General features: G+C 55.3%; 1 protein-coding gene across 2 annotated transcripts; it reads right to left on the bottom strand.

Moving 5' to 3' along the window:
* Window positions 1-97: 97 nt before the first annotated feature.
* Rfx1 (regulatory factor X1) lies at window positions 98-27,149 on the bottom strand. Of its 2 annotated transcripts, XM_051168540.1 has the most exons (21): window positions 27,029-27,149; window positions 19,936-20,274; window positions 14,327-14,436; window positions 14,116-14,199; window positions 13,267-13,356; window positions 12,759-12,872; window positions 10,781-10,873; window positions 9,263-9,357; window positions 7,789-8,155; window positions 6,010-6,191; window positions 5,238-5,357; window positions 4,810-4,922; window positions 3,601-3,719; window positions 3,361-3,470; window positions 3,124-3,275; window positions 2,953-3,050; window positions 1,458-1,607; window positions 1,175-1,383; window positions 795-948; window positions 672-717; window positions 98-567 (listed from the first exon to the last, which is right to left on the bottom strand). In XM_051168540.1, exons 2-21 carry the CDS (start codon window positions 20,231-20,233, stop codon window positions 398-400), a joined length of 2,874 nt encoding a protein of 957 aa, XP_051024497.1. In that variant the 5' UTR covers window positions 20,234-20,274; window positions 27,029-27,149; the 3' UTR covers window positions 98-397. The 2 variants fall into 2 exon arrangements, with proteins under 2 accessions (XP_051024497.1, XP_051024498.1); XM_051168541.1 differs by lacking the exon at window positions 19,936-20,274 and having other exon boundaries at window positions 27,029-27,139.
* Window positions 27,150-27,715: the final 566 nt, after the last annotated feature.

Below are 27,715 nucleotides of genomic sequence, written 5' to 3'. Positions count from 1 at the left end.
CAAAGCCAGAGAGCAGAATAAGTTAACAGTTACACAGGGGAGGAGCCGGCCTGCTGCCCTTGGGGTCGGGGTTGGGGTGCTGTGTGGGGTAGGGGTTGGGGTAAGGGGCAGGGCTATGAGTTGGGGCAGGAAAGAGGGACACCTGGGCAGGTTCCTTAAGGCACGTCTTTTGTGTCAGGGTTTGCAGCTTCAGTTCTGCCCAGCCTGGCCCATGATTGTACCAGCCCCATGTGACGAGGGGACTCCCCTAGCCTTCTCTGTCAGGTAGACCCTCTCCAGCTCTGGCATGGGCTGGAAGGGTGACAGTGAAGCCACAAAAGCTGAGGGGCTGGACCCTGGCCTGGAGGGGCAGCAGCGGCAGGTTGGGCAGGCGGAGGGTGGCAGGGAGGTCTTGGGTTTAGCTGGAGGGCAGGGCCTGCACAAAGAGGCCACGCGTGTCAGTCCGTGCCAGCTTTGCAGGTGGCTCCAGAGTTTCAGGGCCCAGCGCAGGGGATTCACTGCCAGCCGTCAGTGAGATATCTTGGGGCAACTCGTCCTCACTCTCCTCCTCCTCCTCCTCTTCCTCGTCTGGGGCACAGGGACCAGGCCCAGCTCAGTGACAGACTGAAATTTCCAAGGATACCCGGCTTTGCCATCAGCTGCCCCCATCCCTGGAACCCAAGAATTGTTACCTTTGTCAGGGTCCAGGGGGTTCAGCGAAGTGGTCAGGTTGGCAAACTGGGAAGAGGAAACGAAAAAGTTAGGGTTCCACTACCTGGCACCCAGCCATGTCCCCAGTGCTTAACCATGCACACCTCTCCCATGACGGCGATCGGGGTCTCGCCCTTGGCCTGGGCCACGCGGTGCTCGATCAGGTAGTACATGTACTCGTCGTAGAGCAGCCGGATGAGGTGGAAGGAGCCGAAGCTAGCAGCACTGCGCAGGGTCAGGTCCCGGATCACCATGGAGCTGGGGGCAGTGACCAAAGAGACGTCAGGACCACAGGGCTGTTCACCCTACTCTGCTACTGACAGGTGTGCTGGGTCCCTTGCAGTCTTTTATGAGCTGCTGGGCTTTCCCCAGCCCTACCTACCACTTCTTGCGGGCCCACCTTTGAAAGGAGGTCTTCTCCAACACACTGGGATGCCCCTGGTCACATCCCTCCCAGCCAGGGCCCAGCTGCACTAGTGCGCACCTGTAGAAGGACCACTTGAGGAGGAAGAGCTTGGCCGCCTTGGGGAAGCCAGAACTGCCCTGGTAGGGCTTGAGCACCTGGCTCACGACACCATCCAGCCAGACTGCCCATTGCTCCAGCGAGTTCTGCTGCTGCAGCGTCACCTTGAAGTCCTGCTCCAAACGCTGCACCACACGGTCCTCGCAGCGGCACACCCACGAGGCCTGCTCCTGAGGTGCAGCAGGCAGCCACTCAGCAGTCTCTCCCCATAGCCCCCTCCTATCCCAGCCCCACTGGTGCTCACCTGCACATTTGCGAAGTCCACGCGATTGAGATCACTCAGCATCTGGTTGATCTGCGCAGTGTTCTGCAGCACTGCCCGCGCAGCCTGTGCCAAGTGGTTGAGCGAGGTGTACCGTCGCAGTGTCTGTGCGAAGGCGCCCGCTGCTGCCACCTGCGTGGGAGCCAGGAGGCTTACGGATTTCACACAAATGCTACCCAACCCCTTTTCTTAATAACTGGAAGGGTGTGCACTCCCGCTTCTGTTCGGAGACCAAGGGCAGAGCTCCACTACCGGTGCGGGTCCAACATCCAACCTCCTGTGTTGGCGTACTGACTGGCACTATTTATTTATTTTTATCCATCTATTTACTTATTTTGGTTTTTCAAGATATGGTTTCTCCATGTAGCCCTGGCCATCCTGGACCATGCTGGCCTCTAACTCAGTGATTTACCTGCCTCTGCCTCCTGAGTGCTGGGATTAAATGTTATGTGCTACCACTGCCAGCTATCTGTCTGTCTTTTTTTTCCTCCTTTCTCTCCCCCCATCTCCCCTTTGAGATAGGGTGACTCTCTGTAACAGCCCCAGCTGTCCTGGAACTCACTCTGTAGACCAGGCTAGTCTCAAACTCAGCAGTCCGCCTGCCTCTGCCTCTAGTGCTGGGATTACAGGTGTGCGCCACCACGCCCTACTTGCTTTGTGTACTTGTGTGATGGCCCACTCATGAGAGTCAGAGGACAACGTGTGGCAGTCAGTTTTCTCCATCCATCATGTGGGTCCCAGAATGAAATTCAAGATACCAGGCACGAAAGACCAGTACCTTTATACGCTTAAGCCACCTGCCTGGCCCGGAGTGGCGCTGTTTTTTACCGTGTGTGTGGTAGTGATGAAACGCACATCACATTCATCCAACACTCACCAGTGAGCACACACCCCCCCAGCACAAAATCACGGGGGTGTGTTTGGGTTTTTCTCCCTTTGGCAGGGTCTTGCTATGTAGTGCAGGCTAGGCTGAGACTCTTGGTGATCCTCCTGTCTCATCCTTTGTGCTGGGATTACAGTACACGTCTTCAAGCCTAACTCATGCCATTTTCAGTGGAAGACACAGCAACAAAAGCCCTGCCCCCCCCCCCCAGGCTGGAACCCAAGGCCTAGCACAAACTAGACAGCGTGTACCACTGTACTCTGAATGCAACTGTAAATTACAGTTTCCATCAGCAGGCTTGGAGACAGTGCTCATGGGCATGGTGAGACACACCTTTAATTCCAGCGCTCAGAAGGCTGAGGCCACAGTGACCTACAGAGTTCTAGGCCAACCAGGACTACATCGTAAGTCAACATAGGTAGGTAGGTAGATAGATAGGTAGAAGCCTTTCAGATATGGGCCCCAGGGGATATAAGGCTTAAGACTGCTGGGAGCCACAGAGGCCCTTGAAGGGAACAGTCTTCATAGGCATAAGCAGGTGTCACACAAACCTTCTGCCACTGCTACAGCCTGGCTGCCCAGCCCACCCCTCACCTTCACCCGTAGCATCTCCTCAGGGATGTTCACCATGGCATGGGTGAGCCAGCTCTCCAGGCTCTTGGCAAAGTTCCGGATTGCTTGGGTCAAGGCACCTGTGGAGGATGGGGATGCTGGTCAGGGTAGGCAGGGGCGCCTTCCAGGGAGGGGCGCAGCCACCAGACTCACTGGGGATGGGCCGCAGCACATCAGGGATGAGGATGTCCACCAGGCCCTGGTACAGCACGTTGTCACAGTGCTTGGTCCACTGCAGCACGGGCTGGAACTTGGACAGGAGCACCAGACTGGCCCTGGGCAGCCGCTTCTCTGCCTCGTCGTGCCTGTAGAAACCCGCCCAGCCCCCAGTCAAGGGCATGCGTAGCCCCACAAGCAGGAGCCACCCCCTCCAAAACCCTGGGGACTCACACGGCCAGCGGTGGTGCCTCATTAGGCTGGCTAAGGTTGTATCTCCAGAAGGTCTTCCACAGGGTTTCCACCAGTGTGAACTGGAGGTTTACCATGACATCCACGATGGCCTGCAGGGACAGGACGTCACAGTTAACGGGAATGGTGCAAGGCCAGCATGGGGCTTCCTGCTCAAGGCAGAAGGCCAGTTGCATTCATGGCTGCCCACTTACCCTCTCACCCACCGTCTGACTGCCCTACCTCACAGTGCTCCCGGTATAGGACCTGGAAGGCCTTGACATCCCCAGGGCCGATGCCCTCAGGCAACACCTTGCCCTGGAGGTCCAGCTCAGCAAAATCTGGGAGGCTCCTGGAGGCGTCTAAGAGCGAGAGCACCGTCAGACCCTGTGTCCACCTGCCCACCTCTCTTGCTGCTTCTGGGGTTCTAGTCGTCTGTCATCTTCCCAGCATGTGGTGATCCCCATATATGGAGTGAATGGTGGGCTCACACAGTATGAGCTACTGGCCCAGGGTCCCATGGCCCCTTGTACAGAGCACATGAAGTGTTTTTGACTGCCCTGTTTTGCTAATGAGTGCTGGCTCTGACTGGTCCTTAGACACCTGGTATAGACAGCCTCCCTGACAAGAGAGTAGATGCCTACAGGCCCTGTCAGTACCACAGGGATGCTATTCCTCATTAGCATGCATCGCCAGGGCCGTACAACTCTGAGCATCATCTTCCACCTCCTCTTCTACTCCCCAGCCACAGTGTCACTATGTGGCCATGAGGTTGTTCTTGGCAGTTGTCAGCATCACTATCAGACCTTGCTGTCCATGCGCCCCCCCCCCCCGTTTTTTCATCCTTAGTGTGTGTAGAAACTGAACACACACCCTGGATACACACTTGCCCTCTCAGTTACTAATCTTAGTCACACAGACACAGAGCTGCAGGCCAGCAAGGATGGGATCACCTGTCACGTTGGTGGGCTGCTATTTGACCATCCAGCGCATTACCTATTGCTGTGGGATTCTGCATCACCAGGTTGCACAAACACATGAGCACTGGCCACTGAAAGGAACGGATGGTGCATGACCCGAGATCTCAGCACTGTGGAGGCTCAGGTAGAAGGGTCATCCCTGATTATACAGTGAGACCAGGTCTCCAAAGTATGGGATGAGCCAGGCGTGGCAGCACAAGCTCTTAGGGAGCAGAGGCAGGTGGGTCTCTGTGCTGGAGGCCAGCATGGTCTACATAGTGAGTCCACAGGGATACATAGTGAGACCCTATCTTTAAAAAACAAAAAACAAAAACCCAAAACAACCAAAACACCAAAATGGGGTCGGGAGATCTTGGAGAAGGTTTCTGGGCATGGACCAATCCTTTAAAGACAGAGGTCACCAAGCCTGAATGTCCACCAGACTCCCCCTATGGGCCCTCCTGAGTCCCCTCCTGAGTCCCTCAGCTCTCACCCAGGAACTGCTGGTACTGCTGCACCTGGGCGCTGATGTCTGACAGCCCTGTGCTCTGCTGCCCCACGGCAACACCGTTGGCCACGCCCTCCATCTTCTGGATGGGCTTGAGCCTGGAGGGGAAGGGGTAGTGGGGTGGCTGGTGGGGAAATGGGCCAGCTGCGGTGGGGATGGGGGGAAGACGCCAGGTTGGGGGGGGGGGAATAACCCAGCTGTGTGGGGATTAGGTTGCTGAGGGGATGGGAGATGGGTAGGGGGTGAGGACTGATGAAAGGTGGTTGGGTAGAAGTGATGATGGGTCACCTGGAAGGGATAAGCCACCTGGTGGGGGATGGCAGGCTGATGAGAAGTGCCTAGGGCATGGCCAAGTGGTACAGCCAATTCTGCAGTCCCTGCTCAGTTCCAGAGCAGGAGGCAGGCCCCCCTACCTCTGTTTCTGGGAGAAGGGCTGGCCTCGCATGGCCATGTGCTGCTGGTCCTCCATCAGGCGAAGCAGGGGTGAGCTGGCTTTGATCCGCAGGCCATAATAGTGGTACTTAGAGTTGCCCCTGGGAAGAAGGAGGGGTGAGGTGCTTTACCAGTTGGGCAGGACACTTAGGGTCTCTGGACAGAGAAAACTACCCAGCTGAGCGAACAACAGGACGATAGGTGCAGGATGAGTCACTGCTAGCTCTGATTCCAGGCAGACATTTGGCTGGTGTGGTATTCTAACCACTGGGCAAATGTCCAGCTTGTTGTCCACAGTACATGCTAGGCCTGGTAGCACTGGTGGTCGTCGGCTGTGCCTACACTGAACGTTTAACCCTACTCCACTTTATCTCCACCCCATGAGGAGAGCTCCTGAGCATCTCAGATATGAGAACACGAGACACGCAGAGCAAGCACATCACCCAAAGGTAACATAAATGCATGAATGAGCAAATGCATGCAAGGATGCCTGAGCTGCTATCTGAAAAAGAGATGAGCATTGACCAACAGATGAGTAAGGAGATGGGATAAAGTCCAGGAAAGGGGGGTGGGGCACAAGCTGAGCGTGGCCCACGGGTAGGCACAGGAAGAAGGGCTGAGTGGGGTGAGTAAGGGACAAGAGGGTTCTTGTCCGATGGTTTGAGACTACTGGAGTTGAGGTGGGTCATGTGGGCAGAGGGCATACGCCCTTTGGGGCCCAGGGCGTCTGAAGGCAGAGGGGGCGGGGCAAACCTGGTGCCCAGGCGACGCGTGCGCAGACCCATGAATACCGAGCGGATGAGCTTGCCGAAAGAGGCGGCATTAACCGGCTCCAGCTTCTGCTCCTGGCAGTGCAGCAAGTAGTGGCAATAGAGGGTGCTCCGTGGCAGGCTCACGCCCTCGGCGGTCTCATAATTATCCAGGAGCCACTGGACCTGGAGCACACGAGAGGACTGGGCAGTGCTGACAGTCCCTGGCTGCATGCTCTGCAACTGCTTTCCACTGCGGTTCTGACAGACACCCTGGCCAGCTGGAAGGCACACATCCTGTCACAGTATTCCTGGGAACTACAGTCTTTCGAAGGTCTTGGAACAGCACTGACCAACATACTTGCTACTAGCCACCTGCATGCCTGATCCCCACAAAGGCCAGAAGAGGATCTCAGAGTCCCTAGATCCGGAGTTACAGACAGTTGTGAGCTGCCATGTGGGTGCTGGGAATTGAACCTGGGTCCTCTAGAAAAACAGCCAGTGTTCCTAACCACTGAGCAGCCTCTCTCAGCCAGCTCACCTCCATCTTGTTCCTTTGAGGCAGGCTCTCTCACTGACCCCAGAGCTCACAGTCGGCCTGGCTATCAGTGAACTTCAAGCTCACCTGTCTCGGCTCCCCCTAGCGTTGGGTAAGGCTGCTGGGACCCAAACTCAGACCCTCTAGTTTTCATAGCAAGCACTTTATTAACTGGGCCATTTCCTTAGCTGCTTTCTGTTAACTGTTCTTATTACATTGTTTATTTTGTGGGGAAGGTGTGCATGTGAGGGTCAGAAGAGCCTGTTCTGTCCTACCGTGTAGGTGCCAGGCATTGATTTCATGTAGTCAGGCTTAGTGGCAAGGGCCTTTTAACCTGCTGAGCCACCTCAGCAGCCTGGGGGGTCTATTTCTGAAACAAGTCCACACTACATTTCCCTGGCCAACTGGGAACTATGTAGCCCAGACTGGCCTCACATTCACAGTCACACTCCTGCCTCCCATGCTGGGATCACAGGCATGTGCCACCCAGTCGGTGCTTGGTACCATATTTATAGCATCTTTCAGATAATTGAAAAAGAAAACAAACACACACACACACACACACACACACACACACACACACACACACAGACACACACACAGACAACACTGTTCCTCAAGGACCGCAGCCACCTTGGCTCGCAAGCAACCCAGGGCGTGAGCCGTCTGCTCCACGCACAAAGGACTTCCACATCCTCATCAGACCCTCTCAGCAGATCATCTCATTCTCCTGGCATGGTGTGTTTTTAAGCAGCACCTGAGGACCCACAGGTTGTGAAACCACATGGGTTTTTTGTTTGTTTGTTTTGTTTTTTCAATCACACTTTTTTTGGTTTTTTTTTTTTAAAGAGGCTTAATAAATTAGTGAAGACCAGCAACCGGGGTGCACTGGTATATGGGGAGGCTGCAGGGGGGTCAAGGTGTTCTGACCAAACCCACAGTCTCTATTAATAAGGGGTTGGAACTTAGCACCACCATCATGACTCAAGGCGTTCATATCTCTCACTTCTTCTCAGACCACCAGTTCTGATTAAGGGCATTTGTGCAACCGTCTCCAGAACTTCACACAGCAGCTGAGGTGCAGAGCAGATGAGCAACGCCTAAGCTTATGCCACAGGCCCTGGGCAGGGTGAGTGCTGTACCACTGAGCTATACCTTGGGCCAAACTTCTGTTCCCTGATTATGTTCTCCCCTGAAAACTTGTCCTCACTTCCCAACTCCTCTGGAAAAGGCTGGCACACTTACTGTGGCTGGTGAGGCACGGGTGGTGTGCGAGTAAGATTGGCTGGTGTTGCCTAGCATGTAGCCACCTTGGATCACGTAGGTGCCTGCTCCACTGCTGCTGCCGTTGCCACTGCCGCCGCCACTGCTGCCACCTCCCCCGTTGCCCCCTGCACCCACACTGCTGTTGCTGGCCCCAGCCTCGCTGCTGGAGGAGCTGGCGACAATTGGGCTGCCGGACACATACATGGGCACTGAGCCGCTGCTGGCCACAGTCTGGGACGTCGCTGGCGTGCTGACCTGGGCAGCTGTGCCTGAAGCCTCATAGTAGCTGGTGCCTGCTGGCTGTGTGTAGATTGGCGTCTCTGGGTAGGGGTAGGTGCTAGAGCGGCTGCCAAGAAACAGACGCGGGGCAATGGTCAGTACAAGGAAACAGGGTCCTGGAAAGAACCAGAGATGCCACAGAAACACCAGTGTGGCCCACCCTTCACACATAAGGGGCAGTGAGGTGGCCTAAGCACTGGGTGGGCAAACCCCTTTGTTTTTTTTCTAAAAATCTTTATTACTTGGAGAGGGGCACACATGTGCCATGGCATACGAGGAGAGGTCAGAGGTAACCTGTGGGGGTTGGATCTCTCCTACTATGCAGGTCCCGGAGACTGAGCTCAGGCTGTAAAGCTTGGCAGCAGAGCTGCTGCTGAGCCCTCTTACTGTCCCTTGCCAGGGAACCTTCACTGAAGTGTGTAGCGCTCTGGCACAGGAATCACTTTCCTTACTGCAGGAGAGGAGGGAACAAGGGAGGGGCGCAGAACTCAATGTGTGTACGAGACACACCCCCTCAGCAACAACAAATAAGTTCTGGGTCCAGGGAAGGAAAATCCAGAAGGGAAGATAGAATAAATGGCTGAGTGTGGTGGCGCACACCTGTAATCCCAGCACTCGGGAGGCAGAGGCAGGCAGATCTCTGAGTTCAAAGCCAGCTGGGTCTACAGAGTGAGCTCCAGGACAGCCAGGGCTACACAGAGAAACCCTGTCTTGAAAGAACCAGAAACATGAAATACAAATAGCCAAAACACTAAGAATGTAACATTTATATAATTCCTGATTGTGTCACGGTTCTTCTTGCTATAGGTAGTTTATTGCATATATATGTAATAATATAAATGTATACGTAAAAAATAAAAAATGTTAAAAAAAAGAAAATTTTGTTGTAAAAATGTATGTATGAATACATATGTGTATGTATATATCACATGAACACACACGTATGTTTTTTTTCCTTTCTCTTTTCCGCCCTAAAAACTGAGATCTAACTAACTGCACACCCCCTAAATTGTGGAGGTGCCTTCCGTCTCTTCTGCTACCAGCTGCCTGTATTCCTGGTGGCTGGTGGCTGGCTCTGTGAAGTTCCCACAGGAGGTCACTTGGGAGGTAGGGCGGCGGCTCGGTGCCCTCAACAGACCTGAGCCCTCCCTCCTCCACCCTTGTGCTCACTTACATGGCGCTGGCCGTGTAGCTGGCGTCGCCACCCTCCACATACTGCACCTGGCTGGAGTACACATGTGAGACAGGCACCTGCTGGAGCTGCTGGACCTGATGTAGGAGAGAACGCAGTGTCAGGGCTGGCCACCCCCCACGGTCTCCCTGCCGCCTAGGTAAATCCCCCGCTGGAACGGTACACATCGGGGCTCTCTGCGCAACACAGGCCAGAGATTGAAGACCGAAGGCGGAAGCCTCTGCTGGGGCTGAGAAACAGGTGCTGGGATTCTCTGCTTTGGCTGGGAACAGAAAAAAGACTGTGGATGCTGATGGGCAAGGGAGGGGACAGCAAACAGACTTCTACAGTGGGTGTGGAGGGTGGGAAACACAGGTGCCAGCGCACCTGGTTTGTAATTAAAGAACCGGGCATGAGGGGCATCCAGAAACCTGACCGGTTTCCCAAGCAGGAAGTTAGGGGTGGAGCCTGAAGAAGGGTCAGTTGATAGAACAGAACCAGAAATGACTGGCACCACCTTAGGGGCGGGTACTGGATAGCCCACCTCCACCCCCAACCCTGGTTTGCAAGGGCTGAGACTGGGACTCAGCTCCTGAGGCAGAATCTTGAAAGATCTGCAGCACTTTGCGGGGACAGGACATAGACATCTCACCCCACCCACCTTGAGCTGCAGGGGCGGAGCTTGGAGGGGCCTGGACTTGGCTTGTAGGTGGGGCCGAAGCGGCCCGGCGCGCTGGACGCCCCCCCCCCGCCCGCCCCCCGCCCCCCCCCCCGCCCGCCGCCGAGCGTCCGCTGTCCACCGCCACCTACTTTGAGGGCGGTGCCGAACACTAGCACCTGGGGAATTCTGTGGATCCTGACCCTCAGGTCGGGGCTGGCACGGGCCGAGAGCCCTGGCAGTGGCTCGAAGACTACCCTCTGCTGCGGCAGGAGCAGGTGTGGGGGCAGCACGCCCACCAGCTCCACCCACTGCTCCACACCGGGTTCGTAATGCTGCTGCTCGCTGCCTAGCTGCGAGGCCTCGCCACAGCACGCTGGCCGGGGCCCGGGAGGCCGGGGCGGCGGCTCCGGCGGCGGCGTGGGCCGGGTTTCTCGCTGCTCTGCCTTCCTAGCGGGAAACTGACTGCCTGATCTCTGGAGGACAAACAGAGACACTGGGGGGTCACCGGGCTGTGCACACACGGCTACCCGGATGAAGACTTCCCACCTGGTGTCTCATTAGGGATGAGAGGAACAGACCCAGCCCTATCCGAAAGAAGCAGGACTCGAATCCAGCCCTCTCAACAAGACCCGTGTCCTGAGTGCTCAGATGCTGGGATGTGGGAGGATTCAGGATGGCGTCTACAGCCCAGGGCCAGAGTGAAGCTTGACTTACGCAGGGCTTAAAACCTCAAGGGCTCCCACTGTCTCCACCCTTGAGGGGCCCGAGGTGGCTCCATTCCTCCCTCAGGATTAGGTGCCTGTACCCCAGTCACAGCCCAGGACCAGGATGATTGCCCCCGACACAGAGAAGACTCGCACCTCTTGAGCAACGTGAACTGGCTGTAGTCCCTGCACGGTCAGCTGCTGCACCGGACCAGCTTTGGTCTGTGGAGTGGCCTGGACTACTGACCTCTGGGAAAGAAGGGAAGGGAGAGGCAAGTCCTGTTATGTAACCATGACAACTAGGGTACCAAGTCCCATGCATGCTCAGCACAGCTGCCTTTCCCCAGACAAAGGACGTCTTTTCCATGTGGGGTCCAGCAACACAGGTCTTCCAGGTTTCTTACTACCTCTGGCGGTTCAGAGTGATTCTAGCCCAAGATGGGAAATACCTGTGAACCCCGTGGATTGGATGGTTTCTGTTTGCCCCAGGTTAGACTCACCTGCCTTGGGCCACGTTAGGCAAGCTCTCTACCACTAAGCTACACCGCCAGCATTTTTTCAATTTTTACTCTGAATCAGGGTCTCACTACATTGCTCAGACTGGCCTTGAAGTTGAGATCTCCTGGGCCGAGCCTCTCAAGTAGCTGAGACGATGAGGGCACACAAAGTCTGACTCATCCTGAACTCCAAAAGTTAAGCAGTTAACAAAATAAGGAGATACAAGATCACCCTTGCCTCTTGGCCTGCTCAGGCCACTGTGGCTGGGACTGGGGCACTTGGCCTCCTCCAGAAGGTTAAACACATCCTGAGCATGAAAGACTTAGGAGGTGGCTCAATGGTTAAGTGAACTGGCTGCTCTTCCAGACGACCTGGGATCAATTCCTAGCACCCACATAGCAGCTCACAACTGCCAGTAACTCCACTTCTAGGCACACACATGATGCACAGACATACATGCAAGCAAATTTGCTCATTTAAAAAAAAAAAAAAAAAAAAAGCATAGCCGGGCGTGGTGGCGCATGCCTTTAATCCCAGTGCTCGGGAGGCTCGCTGTGAGTTCGAGGCCAGCCTGGTCTACAAAGTGAGCTCAGGACAGCCAGGGCAACACAGAGAGAACAAAACAAAGAACAGAAAGAAAGAAAACAAACAAACAAAAAAACCCAAAAAAACCGCAGGCCTCTCCCTGACACTTCGGGACTAAGCAATGACTCGGCCTTGGTACCTCCTCTCCTCAGTAAACTGGCTCAAAAGGCCAATGTGTATTCTTGCATTTTTGGTTTTGCAGAACCAAGATGGAACCCAGGGCCTGTACATGATGCAAGCGCTCCACTCAGCACACCCTAGCCTTCCCAACGTGGGCTTTCTTTCTTTCTTTCTTTCTTTCTTTTCCTTTACTCTGTGTGTGGCATCCGTGTAGAAGTCAGAGCACAACTTGTAGGAGTTGGCTGTCAGGCAGGGCTCAGAATGGGAGCTCAGGTTATCAGATTTGGTGGCAAGTGTCTTCTACCCACTGAGCAATCTCCCTGCCCTACCAACGTGGGTTTTCTTTTCTTTTCTCTTTTAAGATTTATTTATTTACTATGTATATATTGTCCTAACTACATGTATGCCTGGATATCAGACCAGGGCACCAGATCACATTATAGATGGTTGTGAGCCACCATATGGTTGCTGGGAATTGAACTCAGGACCTCTGGAAGAACAGCCAGTGCTCTTAACCTCTGAGCCATCTCTTCAGCCCTTCTTTTCCTGTTTTGGGGCGGGGGTGGGGGTGGGGGGTTGGGGTTGAGACAAGGTTTCTTTGTGTAGCCTTGGTTGTCCTGGACTTGCTTTGTAGACCAGGCTGGCCTTGAACTCATAGAGATCTGTCTGCCTCTGCCTCCCAAGTGCTGTGCTTTCAGCAATGTGCCACCATGCCCAGCACCAGCGTGGGTTTTCAAACCCAGAATGTGCGCTATGAGGTACCTCTGCAAGTGTCACAATCAGGGACACTGACTCTAGATAAAGGTAGAGGCGTTTGTCAAACGCCCACATGGCAGGCTGGAGCTGGATCCTATCTGCTTGGCTCTAACAGGCCAACAACCCAGACATGGGTGACCCCTGACCCTAGCTACTACCCGCCGTGGCCAGGCACCTCTTGGGTGACAGGGACACTCTGCTGGACGCTGTGGACCTGTAGTTGCTGCACAGTGCTTGCAGGAGCCCCAGCTGTCTTGCTGGTGGCGCTGGTGGCCTGCACTGGTGACCTCTATAAGAGAACAAATAGGGACAATGTCAGAGCCAGCTGTGACTGTATGTGGGGCAGCTAGATCCTAACAACTCGGAAGGGCTGCGGAGAGGGTGGACTATCCCACAGCAGTCACAGGCGCTGCTCTGCAGGCCTCTACCCAGAGGAGCTGCAGGGCATGAGAGCGTCAGGTGAAGCCATACATAGTGGTACACACCTGCCACCCAGCGCTCAGGACTGAGACAGGAGGATTGCATGTTTGGACCAGCCTACTCTACATAGGAGTTTAGTGCTAGCCCGAATGACACTGTGAGACCCTGTATTCAAAAAAAGATGATACGGGGCAAACCTGATGTTGGGGCCCACGCCTGGAGCAGGGAAGGAAGCTGGGAGGGTGTCGTGAGGCGCCACTTACCTCGGGGGCAGAGTGCACCGTGAGGGAGACCTGGCCACCCTTAGTGCCCGGCGCTGTGCTCTGCACCACCAGGTGCTGTGTGGGGAGAGCCTGGAGTCAAAAAGAAAAGGACCGTGGTCACCAGCATCACCAGCCACAGCCATGCACTCCACACCTGTCAGCTCAGGGACTGCCCCATGCCCCAACACGGCACAGTCATGGCTTTACTCCATAGCAGGTAGCACCAAAGCTCCAGGTTGATGAAGGGCTTGCTGAGCCCCAAAGCCAAGAAGGAGCAAAGCAAGAGGTGGCTCCTGACTCAAAAGGAGAGCCCAGTGTAGGTGCATGCCTGCAATCCTAAGATCAGGAGTTCAAGGTCATACTCTGCTATGTATGGAGTCACAGGCCATATGAAACCCAACCTCAAAACATCCTTACAGTCTGCTAGTACTAGTACTAGGTTGGGATGTGGCATGGTGGTAGAACACGTTTAATATCCACAGTGCTGGATTGCAGCCCCAGCATTTCACAGTCCAAATAGGAACTGACAAACTAGAAATGGTCAAGAGTCCTTGTACCAGACTGTGGCCTTCTTGGACTCCACCATAAGATGGTAAGGTAAGGCTGGGCCCACAGGCTCCCTGATATTGCTCCTCCCCAGCCATCAATCAGTACAAGGAATGAGTGCTAAGGCTGCTTGGCCATCTGCCCCTAGAATTTGGTCATGCCTGTAGAGGCCACTGCCCAAAGCTAAGAGTGAGGACAGCCTGTGGATGAGACCTTCACCTGAAACCCTGGCAAGGACAGAGACAAGCAAGCAATAGGGAAGTGGTTCTTTGTCCCTTGGGAAGCTGGAGCCAGGAGCCTTACCTGCTGTGGCACCTGGATGTTGGTAAGCTGCAGGGGGGACACATGGCCTGGCTTGGCCTGCACGCTTGCCTGGACCAGCAGCCGCTGTGGAGGCAAGAAGAAAGGGGTGAGTGGAGGTGGTTGCTGGCATATCTTAATAAGACAAACAGATGTTCCTGACAAAGGTGGGGAGAGCCTCCCTGCCTCCCCCTTAGTGAAGGCCATGTCCTACCTGCTGCGTGCCCTGCACCTGCTGCACAACCTGCGTAGGGACGCCGGTCTGGCTTGCTGTGGAACTGGGGCTGGCCTCTGACACAGTCTCACTAGCCCGCATGGCACCTTCTGTGGGAAGAGGTTGGCAGGTCAGCTCCACCTGCTGCTTCTGCCTCTGCTCCAAGAGTGAGCCCATCAGCAGGGGGCATGCAGCCTACAGTTCACCCTCAATGAGACCTGGCCTTTTCTAGCATCCATCAGCGGTCCATGGCAGGATGGGGCAATGACCCAGGATCCCCGGCACCTGGAATTACACCCCACCCCCATCCGTCTTTGCTCTGAAACTGTATGTCAGAGGAGCCTCTTTCCCATGAAAGCAGAACTATGAATAATGACAGACAGTAGACTGGACCCACTCAAGTCCTGGCAGCTCAAGGGGGCCAAAGGCACTGAGCTTCTCCTGGCTTCTTAGGAAACACAGCTGCTCAAAAGTGCTCTTGAGCCTTCCTCCCGAGTGGAGGCAGCAAGGGGCTCAGAGCCCAGGGTGCAGGTACTTACGTTGGCAGGCAGCCAAGAAGAGACAGTCATAGAACATGGTGGCCCTGCCTGCTCCCACCCCTGCTGTCCAGCTGTCCCAGGTGCCTAGCATATGGGAGCAGCAGAGTGTGCAGGTGGCTTTATAGCCACAACCTTGGGGAGCTAATCCCTGCCATGGGCTCAGAACTACTCCATGCCCTTAGGTAAACAACCGGCCTCATGTGGGCTGCTGAGGGGGCTGGGGCCAGGACAGAAGGAAGGCTGGTACCCAGAGATGCTATCAGTCAGAGGCAGGTCACATTTCATACACATACTGCTAAGTGATTCATGGGGCAGGAGGGAAGTGGAGGGGGACAGGGACTGGCAGACACACTGGCCAGGAGATTCTTGCCCAAGCTGGGATGTCATCTGGCCTATGTAGCCTAACTTGCTCCTCAGTGGCTCGGGATCAGGAGAGGTTATCTGATCTCCCAAAGGGCTGAAGGGCCACATGGAGACAAGGGCCATCAAAGGGGGGGAGGGGCAGTGGACACTGACACTGTTTACCACATCATACAGAGTACTACTTTAGTGGGTTCTGGGCCTCTGGAGCCAGTATTTGCCTTTCTCGGTCATTTTCAGGTGACAGAGCCCTTGTGTCACCTAGCTAGGGAGCCTGGCCTAGGTCCCAGGTATCCCAGTATACCCACATTGCCCATCCTCACACATCATTCCCAAGTTTCTGGTCTCAGTAGGCAGGGTCACACAGTGACACTTCATGGTTGAGGTTTCCAATACAGGGTTCAACTTCCAAAAGAGACACAGGAGAGGGGTCCGGGTAGGCCAGGAGGCTGGTCCAGTCTACCTGGGGGCATGTATATGCCCCAGAAATGGACAGATGTGGCAGAGTTATCACGTGATACTTCCTAGGGCCCTTCCCAGGCCACTTGGGGAGTTACACCAATTCTAAGCTGGAATCCTCCCTCAAAACTGTCTTAGTCTTCTGTGGATCCAGAGAAGGTCCAAGCTGGCCTGGAGTCACAGGTCTTGGCCTCCACGCCCCCCCCCCCCAACACACCCACACTTGGGCTCTGGAATACAGGGAGTCAGGAGGCTGGGCCCAAGGTCAGGTGCTAGACTGAGGAGACTCACGGGGGACTTGTTGTGGCTCAGGATGGGAGGCCACACAAGGCATGGGCCCTAGCCACCTACAATGTCCAGGGCCTGGAACTTGAGCCAGATCCCTGCAGCTGGACACCTGGGGATCGGTTCCAATCAGGCATCTGTCCCAGAAGCAATCCTGCCATCAGCTGCCTACGGGTAGCCCTTAAGGCTGGGCTCTTCCCTACCCAGCACAGCCAGCAAGGTGAATGGGCCAAGAGCTTCCTAGCTGTGTTTTAGAAGGGGAACTGGAAGGAAAGTAGGGGAAAGTGTGGAGTCTAGGGGCGACATGTCTGTTGGCCATCTCTCCTCTGGGCATGCTCATGAGCAGGAGGCCCCTGAAGCTACTTAGGAAACAGCCAATTTCCTGGGGAGCCAGCGGATCTCCACGCGGCCACCACTTCCTTCAGGTACCTGGCTCTCCCATGTACACCTGTTCACCCCTCAGCTTCAAGAGAGCAAGCCAGCTCTTCAGGAAGCTGGAAACAGGCGCAGGAGGCTGAATTGTGGCATCTTCACCAGCCAGGCCCCTCTCCTCCAAGGGTAGATAGATCTATCTGCCCCTCTCTACTTGCTCCCGGGGAGGGTAGGAAAGACAAAGTTCAGGAAAAGGCTCTGGGCCTCTGCTGTCCCATGGACTTATGTCAATTTCCCCATCACCATTGGAGATGCTGACAAGCAGCTCCCACTTTCCTCTTGTGGGCACAGCCCTCTTGAACTCTGGAGCACCACAAGCTGACAGGAAGCAGGGAAGCCTGTGTGGCTGAGGTGTCTCCTGCAGGTTCCCTGTCTGCTTTAAGCCGGTCTGGCTTCACCCTCCCAGCCTATGCCTACTTCCTTCACCTTGAGTCCCTGAGGCCACTCAGGGGAGCAGGGATTATGGCTCTGTAACTGTCTGACAGGGAAACCTGCCTTTCCCAGGCTGGAAGTCTCAGCTTACTTCTGCTGTCTGGCCTCCAGGGCCCAGGGGCAGCCCTTCCCCCTGCAGTAATCTTACAGGGTTCCTGGTGAGCTCAGATTGCTCAGGAGCTGGCTTAGGTGCCTCCCTGTTCACCCTCTCTGGTGTCAGCCTCTCCTTCCTCAAAGGACTGGCTCACATGGGCAGCCTGGGAGAGGGAGGAGGAGGACACCAACACAGAAGCTGGGAGGGTAGCAGCCTCCCTCCTCTTCCTTCAGGACTCATGGGGCAACAGGGACTCTAGCAGGGAAGGGCTCACTCCTGCCAGAACTGAAACAATAGGATTAAGTTCCCCAGGGCCACTGTGAAGAGTAGGCAACAAGTCACTGTCCAGCCAGAGGTGTGTGTGAGCATGGCAGAGTGACACTGCAGACAAGAGCTGCAGGATGTGCTATTTTTTTCCCCACCCGCCCGGCAGCTAAGTGAGGCTGGCCTAGCTCTGTCTAAAAGCAGCCCGGGCCTTTGAATACCAGGTTCTCCCCCAGGATGCCATGAAGAGCTAGGAGAAGCTGAGGCAGACAGGAAGGATGCAAGGTGTTCTCAGGCCTGGGGCAGTGTGCCTATTCCAGACCCTGCTCAGTGTGCCTACACCGGATGCCTGCAGTGGGAGCCTGCGGTGGGTCACCCAAGGGCAATGGGATGTTAGGCTAGACAGCCTCAACTAGCTGCGCTTGGCCAGTGCTGTATCCACCGGTCACTGCACAAAGACCCAGAGACATAACCCGTCATCAGAAACATCAATGATAATAAGTCAAGAAAAGTGGGAGCAGAGGGCAAAGGAAGTGGCTCTGGGGGAGACCTGGGGATGACAACAAGTGGCAGAAGGGCTAGGCTGGGTATGCCTGAGGTAACAGGTGCCAGAGTAAAAAGGGGAGGAAGCAGGCTAAGCTGCCATGGGTGCAGGAGGCTGGGGCAGTCATGTCAGGGCACAGGGCTGAAAGTTGCTGGGCCAGACAGACACTCTGTTTATCAGGAAGCCTGTGACATAGAAAAGAAAACTATGAGGCAGGATCTTGACCTATAGCTCAGGCTAGCCTGGAACTCGGAACCCTCCAGCTTCAACCTCCCCGATGTGATTAGAGGGGCTTACTACCCCTCCTGGCTTACGCGCTACTTTTAAAGCCCTTTTCTGAGGGGGTAGGGGCCAGCCTTCCAATACTGCAAACTCCCATGCCCTAGGACCCCTCTCTAGAATCTGGGTTGAGACAGGATGTGAAGGGACCTAAGGGACAGCTAGGGACAGAAAGGCTGCTTGTGGCTACTGTGAGAGCAAGGCATCGGAGGCTAATCAGGGCTGACTATGGACACTGTAGAGGGGGAAGACCTGGATGGGCTTAGGAAGCGGAGGGTGGGCTGGAACAGCAATGCCCAGATGAGAAGGACAGGAGCAGAGGCTGAGCGAGGCCTGGGTGGAAGGAGACATCTCAGGAGCAGGCTGTAGGGAAAAGGTAGGATTCTGAAAACTGTGAAGCTGGCTTCAAGAGCAGCTTGACCTTCGGTAGCCATACCTAGAAGGACTAGAAGGCCTAGTCACAGGATGCTGGGGCCACTGGGGTGGAGACCTCTGTAACAGAAGCACGATAAGCTTTGAGACTGTAGCATCTGGTGTCATCAGCTTCTGAGGAGGCGGAAGGCCAACGGGGCTACAGAATGAGTTCAGGACCACTGTGGACAACTTAGTGAGACCCTGTCCCAAATACAAAGGGGGCTAGGGGTGTAGCAGAGCACTGGCCAAGAGTGTGTGAGGCTCTGGGTTCGAACCCCAGTACTGGGAAGAAAGGCGGGGATCGGAGTCATGACACTTCAGGAGACCCCCATGAGGAAGATGATTCCTGAAGCAGAGAAGGGCCCAGCGGGAGCCTGAGACTTGCCCTTTGCTACTATGGATCAGACAGGTGAGGCAGGAGAGAGTGGAGGCGATTAAAGAGCTGGCAGAAGTGGGTGAAATCTGGGCGGGGGTGCAGAGCTGAGGTAGGAGGGAAACTGCCAGGCCAAGGATAACAATGCTCCAGAGCTACCGATGAGTCTGACATGATGAGATGAAGGGACCCTGATGGGAGCTGGCAGGAGCAAGGTGGCAGGAGGCTGAGAACGGTGTGCATGAGGAAACAGTAATGAAAAGGCCAGGAGGTTGAGACTATCTGACTTTAAAAGAAACCAAGACGTCAGGGGTTGCAGATGTAGGCGGAGGGCCAGGCTCAGGGGGACCCGGTCTCCCAGGAGCTGCAGGACCCCACAGAAGGGGCTGGGGCAGGTACGCCTACTCCACCTCTGAGGTCAACTGCAGGCTCAAGTGGAGCAGGAAGAGAGTGCAGGGCACACGGGCAAGGAGGAGGTGTCACACTGGGTGTGGTGTGTGCAGTATCTGCCTCCTCCCCCCTGCTTCCCAAGAAGGGGAGGGGAAAGAGGGACAGGATGGGGACAAAGCAGACCTAGGGCTCTGAGTCAGAACAGGCCGCCACCAGCTGTGGCTGGGTTTATCTCTTGGCTCTGACCTTCCCTTTCCCCACTCTCAGGCTGTGACAGTAAGCCTTGACTTTCTCCAGGTACAACGGTAGCCATGGGCTCAGGAGCCTGCTTGACCACCAGGAGGGGAGGGGACACATCCCAGCCATCTAAGCAGTCTCTCCCAAGGACCCCTCCAGGCCAGCCTACTCTAAGTGTGTCTCACATGTCCCCATATAGAAAAGCCACAACGGTCCCTGTATCAGACCTATGCAGAGAGGCCCAGAGCTGGTACTCTTGCAGGTGTGTGCAAACTGAATTTTACCATCCCATCCTCTTTTCTGGGAATATTTTACTTGGGAACAGACAAAAACAGGAGCATCCTGGTGGGATACAGAAGCTTTTCTGTTTGTTCTGACTTCCTTTACACCAAAGATGCCCCAAAATCCACAGGTAGCCCTGGACAAGATCCTTGGGTGCTAAGCTCCCCCAAAACCCTCCCAGAGATGTTCCAAGCATTTTGGCCACAAGTGTAGGTGTGAACTTACCTGAGACGGTGACCACGATATACTGCTGAGCCACGGGGGATGGGGCAGGCGTGGCAGGCTGTGAGGGCGCAGGGGCAGCTGGGAGCTCTGCCACATACTGCTTCTGGCTGCCCGGAGGCTGCGTCTGGGGCTGGGGGCTCTGAAGCTCAGTGACATACTGGGGCTGGGGGGTCGCTGCAGCAGGAGGCTGGGGTGCTGCTGGGGGTGGTGGCTGGGGCAGGGCCTGGGGCGGGGCCTGTGGTGGCTGGGATGCTTGTGGGGCTGCCTGTAGCTCAGTAACATAGGACTGTGTTGCCATGCCAACAGCGAATGATAATAAATAAGGCGGTTTTCCTCTTCCTTGAGAAGAAAAGCGGGGGAGAGAGAAACAAAAAAACAAAGAAGAAGAAGAAGAAGAAAAAAAAGAAGAATTAATCTACCAGCAGAAGAAAACAGGGCCAGCTCCCAGCTCCCTGGAGATGTCTTTGGGCATGGCTAACTTGATTAAATTCTAGGCTGGATACAATGGACCTGGTATCTGGGAGTAGATTCCCCACCCTCATCCTGAGCTGCTGTTTGCCCCCCACCCCCAGAACATGCCCACAGTGCCTCATTATGTCTGGGACGACTCTAGACTGCACGTGGCTCTGCGTTCCTATCCACAAATGGTATGATTATTACTTGGGACAGGCTTGGGAATGCCAGAGGCCTCTAGAGCACCTGAATCATTCCTCTCACCAACTAGCCCCATGAATACCTCCTCCCCGCTGAGACAGGGTCTCACTGTGTAGCCCTGGCTGTCCTGGAACTCACTCTGTAGACCAGGCTGTCCTGGAACTCATTGAGAACCCCCTGCCTCTGCCTCCCGAGTGCTGGGCTCTCTGTTCTTTTGGTGCTCCGGGGGTGGGACTCGGGGCCATGCACATGCTAGCAAGCACACTACCACTGAGACGTATCCTTAGCACTCGATCTTCTAAAACAGGGCCTCCCTGAATAGTCCAAGCCAACCATGAATTGTGATCCTTCTGCCCCTGCCTCTGGAATGGCATATGCCACTATGCTACCTTCAAGTGGGCATCTCTTAGGCCTCCTGCTGCAGGACACGCGCGTTCCAGATCCAGCCAAGCAGATAACCAAGACCAAGCACTGCACACTACTCCATTTTAAGACTTTGTGACACCATGGTGGATCTCGATTGACTTTGCCAGATGAGACACCGAGGCTCAGAGAGGGTAAGGGGCTGGCCCCAGGCTACACAGCCAGGAAGTGACAGACCTGTCTGGACTCCGGACATCCTGAGGCAAGTTACAGAGAAAGCTGTCTCTCAGAGCCCCATGCAAGTGTTATCTCCGTGTCCTCAGGGCAGGGTGCCACTCACACACCCCGAGGCAGCAGTGGGTCTGCCAGTTTAGCATGTGGGGTGCTCCTGAGGCTAGGGGTGGCTTGTCTGATTGAGACTCAGCCTATCTTAGCATGAGATGGCGATGTCTTTGAAGGGTGCCCATTCCCAGCGCCTCAAACTTCTGTCTTTGTCCCGTCCTGTCCCCTAGAGGTTGAGTGGCTGTCATTCTGAGCCGCACAGCACCCAGGCTGGGAGCCTGCCAACTGGGAGGCTCTTCGGCGCTGACCCTCTGGCACCACGGCCACACCATGTCAGTAGGCTGACCTCTACTACAGGGCAACCTAGAGCGAGATCTCCCAGGGAAGGCTGGGAGCCAAGCAATGGCTACTGCTCAGCAGACACTGCAGTGTCACCTGAAGGCCCAGCCTCTTCACCCTTGAGTCCCATCCATCACGAGCTTGACTAAGCCCCGAGAGCCACAACTGACCCCACAGCTGACCCCGGGTGCTCTCAGCACCGGTGAGGCTGGAACACCAGCCTGGACTGTAATGATCTGTAACAGTAGTCAACACCTTCCTGTCCTTCCCACCAGAGGTCCTACTACCTTCCTACACCTTAATTAGGGCAGCAGGCCAGGATGTCAACCCAAGCACCCACAAGGGACACACTGACAGCGCCGCCTCAACATGCTCCCCGCTTCCCTGCTTCTCCAGGAAGCTGGGCTTCACCCTTGGATGGTAACTCAGGAGGCAGCTATGAAACAAGCCCTGCATGGAGCTTGAATTTGACCACTCCCAGCAGAGTGGCAAACAGCAGCCCCCCCCCACACACACCCATGCCGAAATGTGGAGCTGTTTGCCCAGCATGTACAAGGCCCTAGGACCCACCCTTAACAGCATCGCTGCCCCCACAGAAAAAGGGAGGGAGAGAAAGGTAAGCTGGGCAAAGCAGTGAGGAACACTTCTGCGCCTCTGTGTGTGCACATGCACTGTGCGTGTACATGCATGTGTCTGGGCTGTGTATGCATGCATGTGTGTGAGTGTGTGCATGTGTATGTGAGTGTGTACGTGTGTGTTACATGTGTAGGAGTGTGTGTGAGCATGTGTATGAGTGGGGGGAGGGGAGACTGCAGCCATAGAATCACACGGGACTAGGCCAACTGAGAGCCCAGAGGATAAGTGGAGATTCAGACTACAGGGCCCAAGTAGCACAAGAAGCAGCAGCTAGCCTCAATGCCACCTGACCCCATGCCTGCCAAGGTGTGCCACACCGAGGGCACACAGCTTCCACTGACCCCAGCTTCTTGCCAGTGTTAAGGTGCTGCATCTGAGCCAACCTGGATTCGTGTCCAGCAGCATCTGCATATGTTACTGACTGTCTTCCGTGCCTCGGTTTACCCATCTATGATCTGGGTCCACAGAACTACTGTAAAATCCAATGTGATCACCTTGGCAGCCAGTGAGTTACCATGGATATTGGGACTGTTAGGACCCTTCAGTCACAACTCTGATGACCTTCATAGGCAGCCCCGGGGAAGCGGCTAACATGCAGGTCTCTGCATTCTGCTGCTCAAGTCTGCAGTGGCTCCAGATACATTTTAGCTAGGCCTCTGTAACACCCCCAGAAGTCCCAGGAGCACCTGCCCTAGCCTGGGCTGCCTTAGAGCCAGCTGCTCTTTGGTGGGAAAGGGCACCAAAGGCCCTCTGCCCATGGGTGCCTTCTCACCCAACCCTCCAAAACAAGCAAGGTCAAGCTGGGGCTCTCTGCAGGGGAATGAACCGTACATGGAGAGGTGGCCCAAATACTTCCCGTGCACTTGAGCATGAGACCCCCCTCCCACACCCCCCACGCCCGTTTCATGGAAGGAAGTACAAGGAGAAAAGAACCAAGTGGGCAGCCTGTGAGCTCTCTGTCAATATCTGCCGAACCCACCACCAAGGTGACATGGTCTCCAAAGCCAACTGCTAGTTTCTGGGGAATGTTTGAGATGAGAGTAACTGTGGGTCTACGGGCAGACAGTATCTGTTGGTACCCACCTGACCCTGCCAATGCAGTGTGACAGAGCAACAGGCGAGCAGGCGTGGAGACGGGGTGAGAAAGCCAACGCCACACCAATTTTGAATTTTATGATTTTTCTACATGACATGAAATCTATAAAATATGTATGTTATAAAATATTCTTTCGATCTTTTCCAATCATCTCAAACTGTACAAAAGCATGCTTAGCTCTCTTCCATGCCCAGACAGCAGGGCTGGAGGTGGCAGGCAGCAGAGTCCCGGCCAGCCTATGTAAAGGTTAGGTTGGTCCTATCACCAAACACAGGCAGCAGGCTACAGCTGGCAGACCCACACACCACAGAGGTCAGATTCTAGAACCAAATGGTTCCAGGAAGAGGAAATCTACCCGGCTCATCTGTAGGACAGCGTTGGAAATGGATGCCGAGGGAAACGGGAAGTTGGTGCAGTGGTGCACCCTGCCCTGCCCTGGTCTGACTCATTTTTCAGTCATTCAGACACATATTCTGGGCTGACTACTCCTTAAGGCATCTTCACTTGGGCCCTGAAGCACGTGCCCTCAGAGATGCCGCCACAGCCTATAGGGTCCCTTGAGCGCCTGGACTGTCTTATGTCTCATCGGAGGACACGCGACACACACAACACTTCTTCTCTTGACTGGAGGGCCTGCAGGACCTGGCCCTTCAGACGCTGTGTTTCTTGCTCTGGATGGTGTTGACTCTGTGGATGGTTTGGCCACACTGGCTCTCAGTCTAATAACACCCCATCCCCCTGCCTCAGGGCCTTTGCATCTTCTTTTCCCCCTCTGACTACCAATTGCTTCTAGGCCTGTGCCCAGCCTCGTCCCTGCTCACCATGTGCCCCTCCCCCAAATGCTCTGGAGCACACTCTAATGTCCTTGCCACTGGATCATTTAGCCCTTACTGTTTCTCTTTCCTCCTGAACTGGAGGGTACCATAAGGGTCCTCTTTATCCTCCTAGAACAATGATGGTCATACACTGGAAGTTCAACCCTTTGTTTTTTTCTCTTTTTTTTCAGGGCTAGGGACAGAACCCTGGGACTTACACACACTAGGCAGGTGTTTTACACTGAACTCCAATTCCCCCCCTCCCCAGCTCTCTCAGTGTATTAGGCACACAGCTGAAGAAAGAAGCGTGCCAGCCAGTGAGGAAGGAAGGCTGGTTGGAATCCTCTGACTGCTCAGACTCCAGGAGCAGACCACAGCCTCTGCAGGCCGGAGCTGGTGCTTGCTGGCCCTGGGGGGACTGTCATCCTCTTGGTGTACCACAGGACCTGTACAAAAGCAACCCTGCCTAGTGCAGGGCTGTCAAGGAAGAGGGGGAGTCTTTGTTCAACAAACACTTCCCCACAGCTCTGCTCAGTCCTCCAGGGCTGGCACCCGACTCAAGGTCTCTACCCAGATGGCGCTTTTCTTTCTGGCTACCGTCATGAAACAAAGGCCACTCAGGGGCAAGCAGAGTGGCCGCCACTTCTCCACAGAAAGTACAGCTCTCTAAGTCTGGCTACTCGGGAAGCGAAGCAAGGAGGCTCACAGGCCCCAGGCCTGCCCGGACAACTTAACAGGGCTGTGTCTCTAAACAAAAAGCATAAGGAGCCATTAAGGTGACTTAGCATGCAAAGGCACCTGCTACTGAGTAAGACTCAAGTTAAAACCCATGGCCCTACATGGAAGTAGAACAGAACCAACCCCCACTAATTGTCCTCTGACTTCCACATGCATGCTGTGGCACACATGGGTGATCATGTACACACGTGAAATAAAATGTAAACACCTTTTAAACTTTTTTAAAAGTAAAAGAGAGGCTGGTGCATAGCTCAGTGCAGAGCACTTGCCTAGTCTGGGGTGTCTTACGTTCACTCCCCAGAAGAGAAAGGAGAAAAAAGAAATGCTACTCCTTAGTACCCAGCTTCCTGTCTGCAACAGGCTTCTCTCTCTCACAAAATGATAAAAATAAAACAACCAAGCTAATTCCGAGGGCTGGACAGGAAGTGACAGTCATCTTAATAACGGCAGCTGGCACCGCTTGAGCTGTGTATTCGATGCCCCATATGATATCATTTATGGGATCCATACACAGTAATAATCTAAAGCTAAAATGATTTGTGCCCCTAGGTGTGTACACACGGAGGCCCAAAAGAGTGACGCAATTCACCCAAGAACAGAGAGAGTTCTGGTTTTAGGTAAAGAAAATGAAGCAGTACCAAGCTGCCCCAGCCAAATAACCCTGGCGGGCCCTTCAGCTGTGAGGATCACCCAGAAGGAGGAGCTTCAAGTGGACAGTTAAACCAGAGAATCAACACCATCACTTTCTGCTCAAAGTCAGCCTTCCCTGATAGAAGCCGGAAACTTTTTTTTTAAAGCCACCTAGCTAACCCCAGCATCCTCCTAAAAGTTAGTCTCCGCGGTCTTAACTTTGACGAGAGAAGGAAAAGACCCTACAAGTGGCAGCCCTCCCCCCAATTCCCTGCTTAATTTCCAGAAGAAAACGCCTCCTTAGGAGGGCTGCAGTGTATGCCAGTGTGCCAATGTCGTGGCCCGGCTGGCCGCAAGCACTAAGAACTGCCATGGCTGGCTGAGTTCTCCGCTTCCCCAAAAAGCAGTCACAAAGGTCTTGCACTAACAAAAGTGTCTCTCCTGGCCTCTGATGCTAACACCCGTGCCTGCCCACGTGGAGCTGGTACCACCTTAAGACACGTGACCCTCTTGCCACTGACTTGACATAAACATGTCGCAGACCAAGAAATGTAGTTTAAGGAAGCTAACACCGCTCTTCCAACTCCAATAGCTTGCCGCTTCCACAAGTGGAGACCTTAGTGGCTACAGGGAAACGCCCAATCTCCAGGAACAAGCGCCCCACACCGGCACCACCCTAGGGCTGAGACAGCACCCCAGTGAACAATTTCGGATCCTTTAAATTTTTGGATCACTCCAACAGGAGCTTCAACGTCTGACACTAAATCCCCCAGGATGAAGCCAGTCTGACGAAAACTTGGCCATCTCTTCGGGAGAATCACTTTGCAATCAATACTAACAGCGTATCAAATCTCGTGTGTGTGTGTGTGTGTGTGTGTGTGTGTATGTGTCTGTGTGTCTGTGTGCGTGCGCGTGCGTGCGTGCGCGCGCGGTGTGAAAGATGCAAGGATGAACCCTTGGGAAGTTCCTGGAAGGAATTAAGAGTTACTGTACTGAAGGGGTGGCGACAATTCTCCCCATTTTATAGGAAGGAAAACAAAGGCCAGAAATGGAATAGTCGCAGCACGTCCAAATTCTAATCTCAGGCAGGTATGCACCCCAAACTGCTACTCCTCGTCCGGAATACCCGGACAGTCCCAGTGTCGGCGACCGCACCCGACTCCTAGGGCGGAGAGACGCCAGGCCACGCCCACCTCCCGGCACGCCCCGCCTCCGCGCGCCGTCATTGGTCCAGCCTCCGCAGGCCCGCCCCGCCGCACCTCCCGGCACATAAAAGCGCCCCCCGCCCCAGCCGCCCGACCTCCACTAGCCCGCGGCCTGCGAGCACCCGCCCCTCGCGGGGGCCGGGCTGTGGGTCCGGGGGCGGGTGGTGTCGCCCCGGCCGAACCTCGGCCCCCCTCCCCCACAGTCCCGGCAGTCGCCGCCGCCATCTTGACCGCCCGCCCCTTCCCTCAGGACTGTACTCAAGCGACTGGCACCGCGCGGGCCCCGCCGCCCTCCCCGGCGCGCCGCCCAGCTCTCCCGGCGCTGCCCCGGTTACCTCGGCTTCTCCGCGCTCGTGTCCGCGGAAGGCTTTGAGGAGGTGCGTGGGCGCTGTGCAGAGGGGACCGAGCGCGCCGGGGTCCCCAAGCCGGGCCGGGGGCGTGGGGGCGGGGGGCGGCCGCGGTTGTTGTTGTTGACTGGCGTTGCTGGGTTGCTTGGTCGCCACGACTACCGTGGCTATGGCGCCTCCGTTTCCCTCACCGGGGCAACTGTTGCTACCCACCCTGCTACGTCACACTCCAGGGCGGGGCTCCGGGGCAGCGATTGGACGGCGCCGGATGCTTCCAGCATGCTATTGGGTGCCGTCCACGCTTTTCAGCGCCCTCTCGACTTCTCCGAGCTCCGATTCCTCGGTTCGGACGTCCGTCAGAGGAAGCTGAACCCTAGAAGGCAGCGAAGCCCGTCACTCGCGCGAGGAAGCAGCCCTGAGAATTACAAAGGGGTGGGACGCCGCTCTAAAGTCGGCTTTCTGGTTGGACTGACGAGATGTCAGTCTCGTCCAAAAGTTTGTCGCGCTCTCTTGCCCAGGTGCACGGAGCGTCGGGAGTTGTAGTTCGCCCCTTACGTACCGATGGGAACCTCAAGACTTCCTCCCTTGCTGGGCCACTTTCTGGTCTCTCGCGTTCAGATTCCGTCCCCCCACCCCCGCAGGGAACGCTGCGACTCCATGCTACCCTCTGTGACG

This window comes from Acomys russatus, chromosome 26, assembly GCF_903995435.1.
Source record: "Acomys russatus chromosome 26, mAcoRus1.1, whole genome shotgun sequence".
NCBI classification, from domain to species: Eukaryota; Metazoa; Chordata; class Mammalia; order Rodentia; family Muridae; genus Acomys; species Acomys russatus.
The sequence above is the reverse complement of the archived record's forward strand: the minus strand, read 5'-3'. Positions and strand labels throughout refer to the sequence as shown.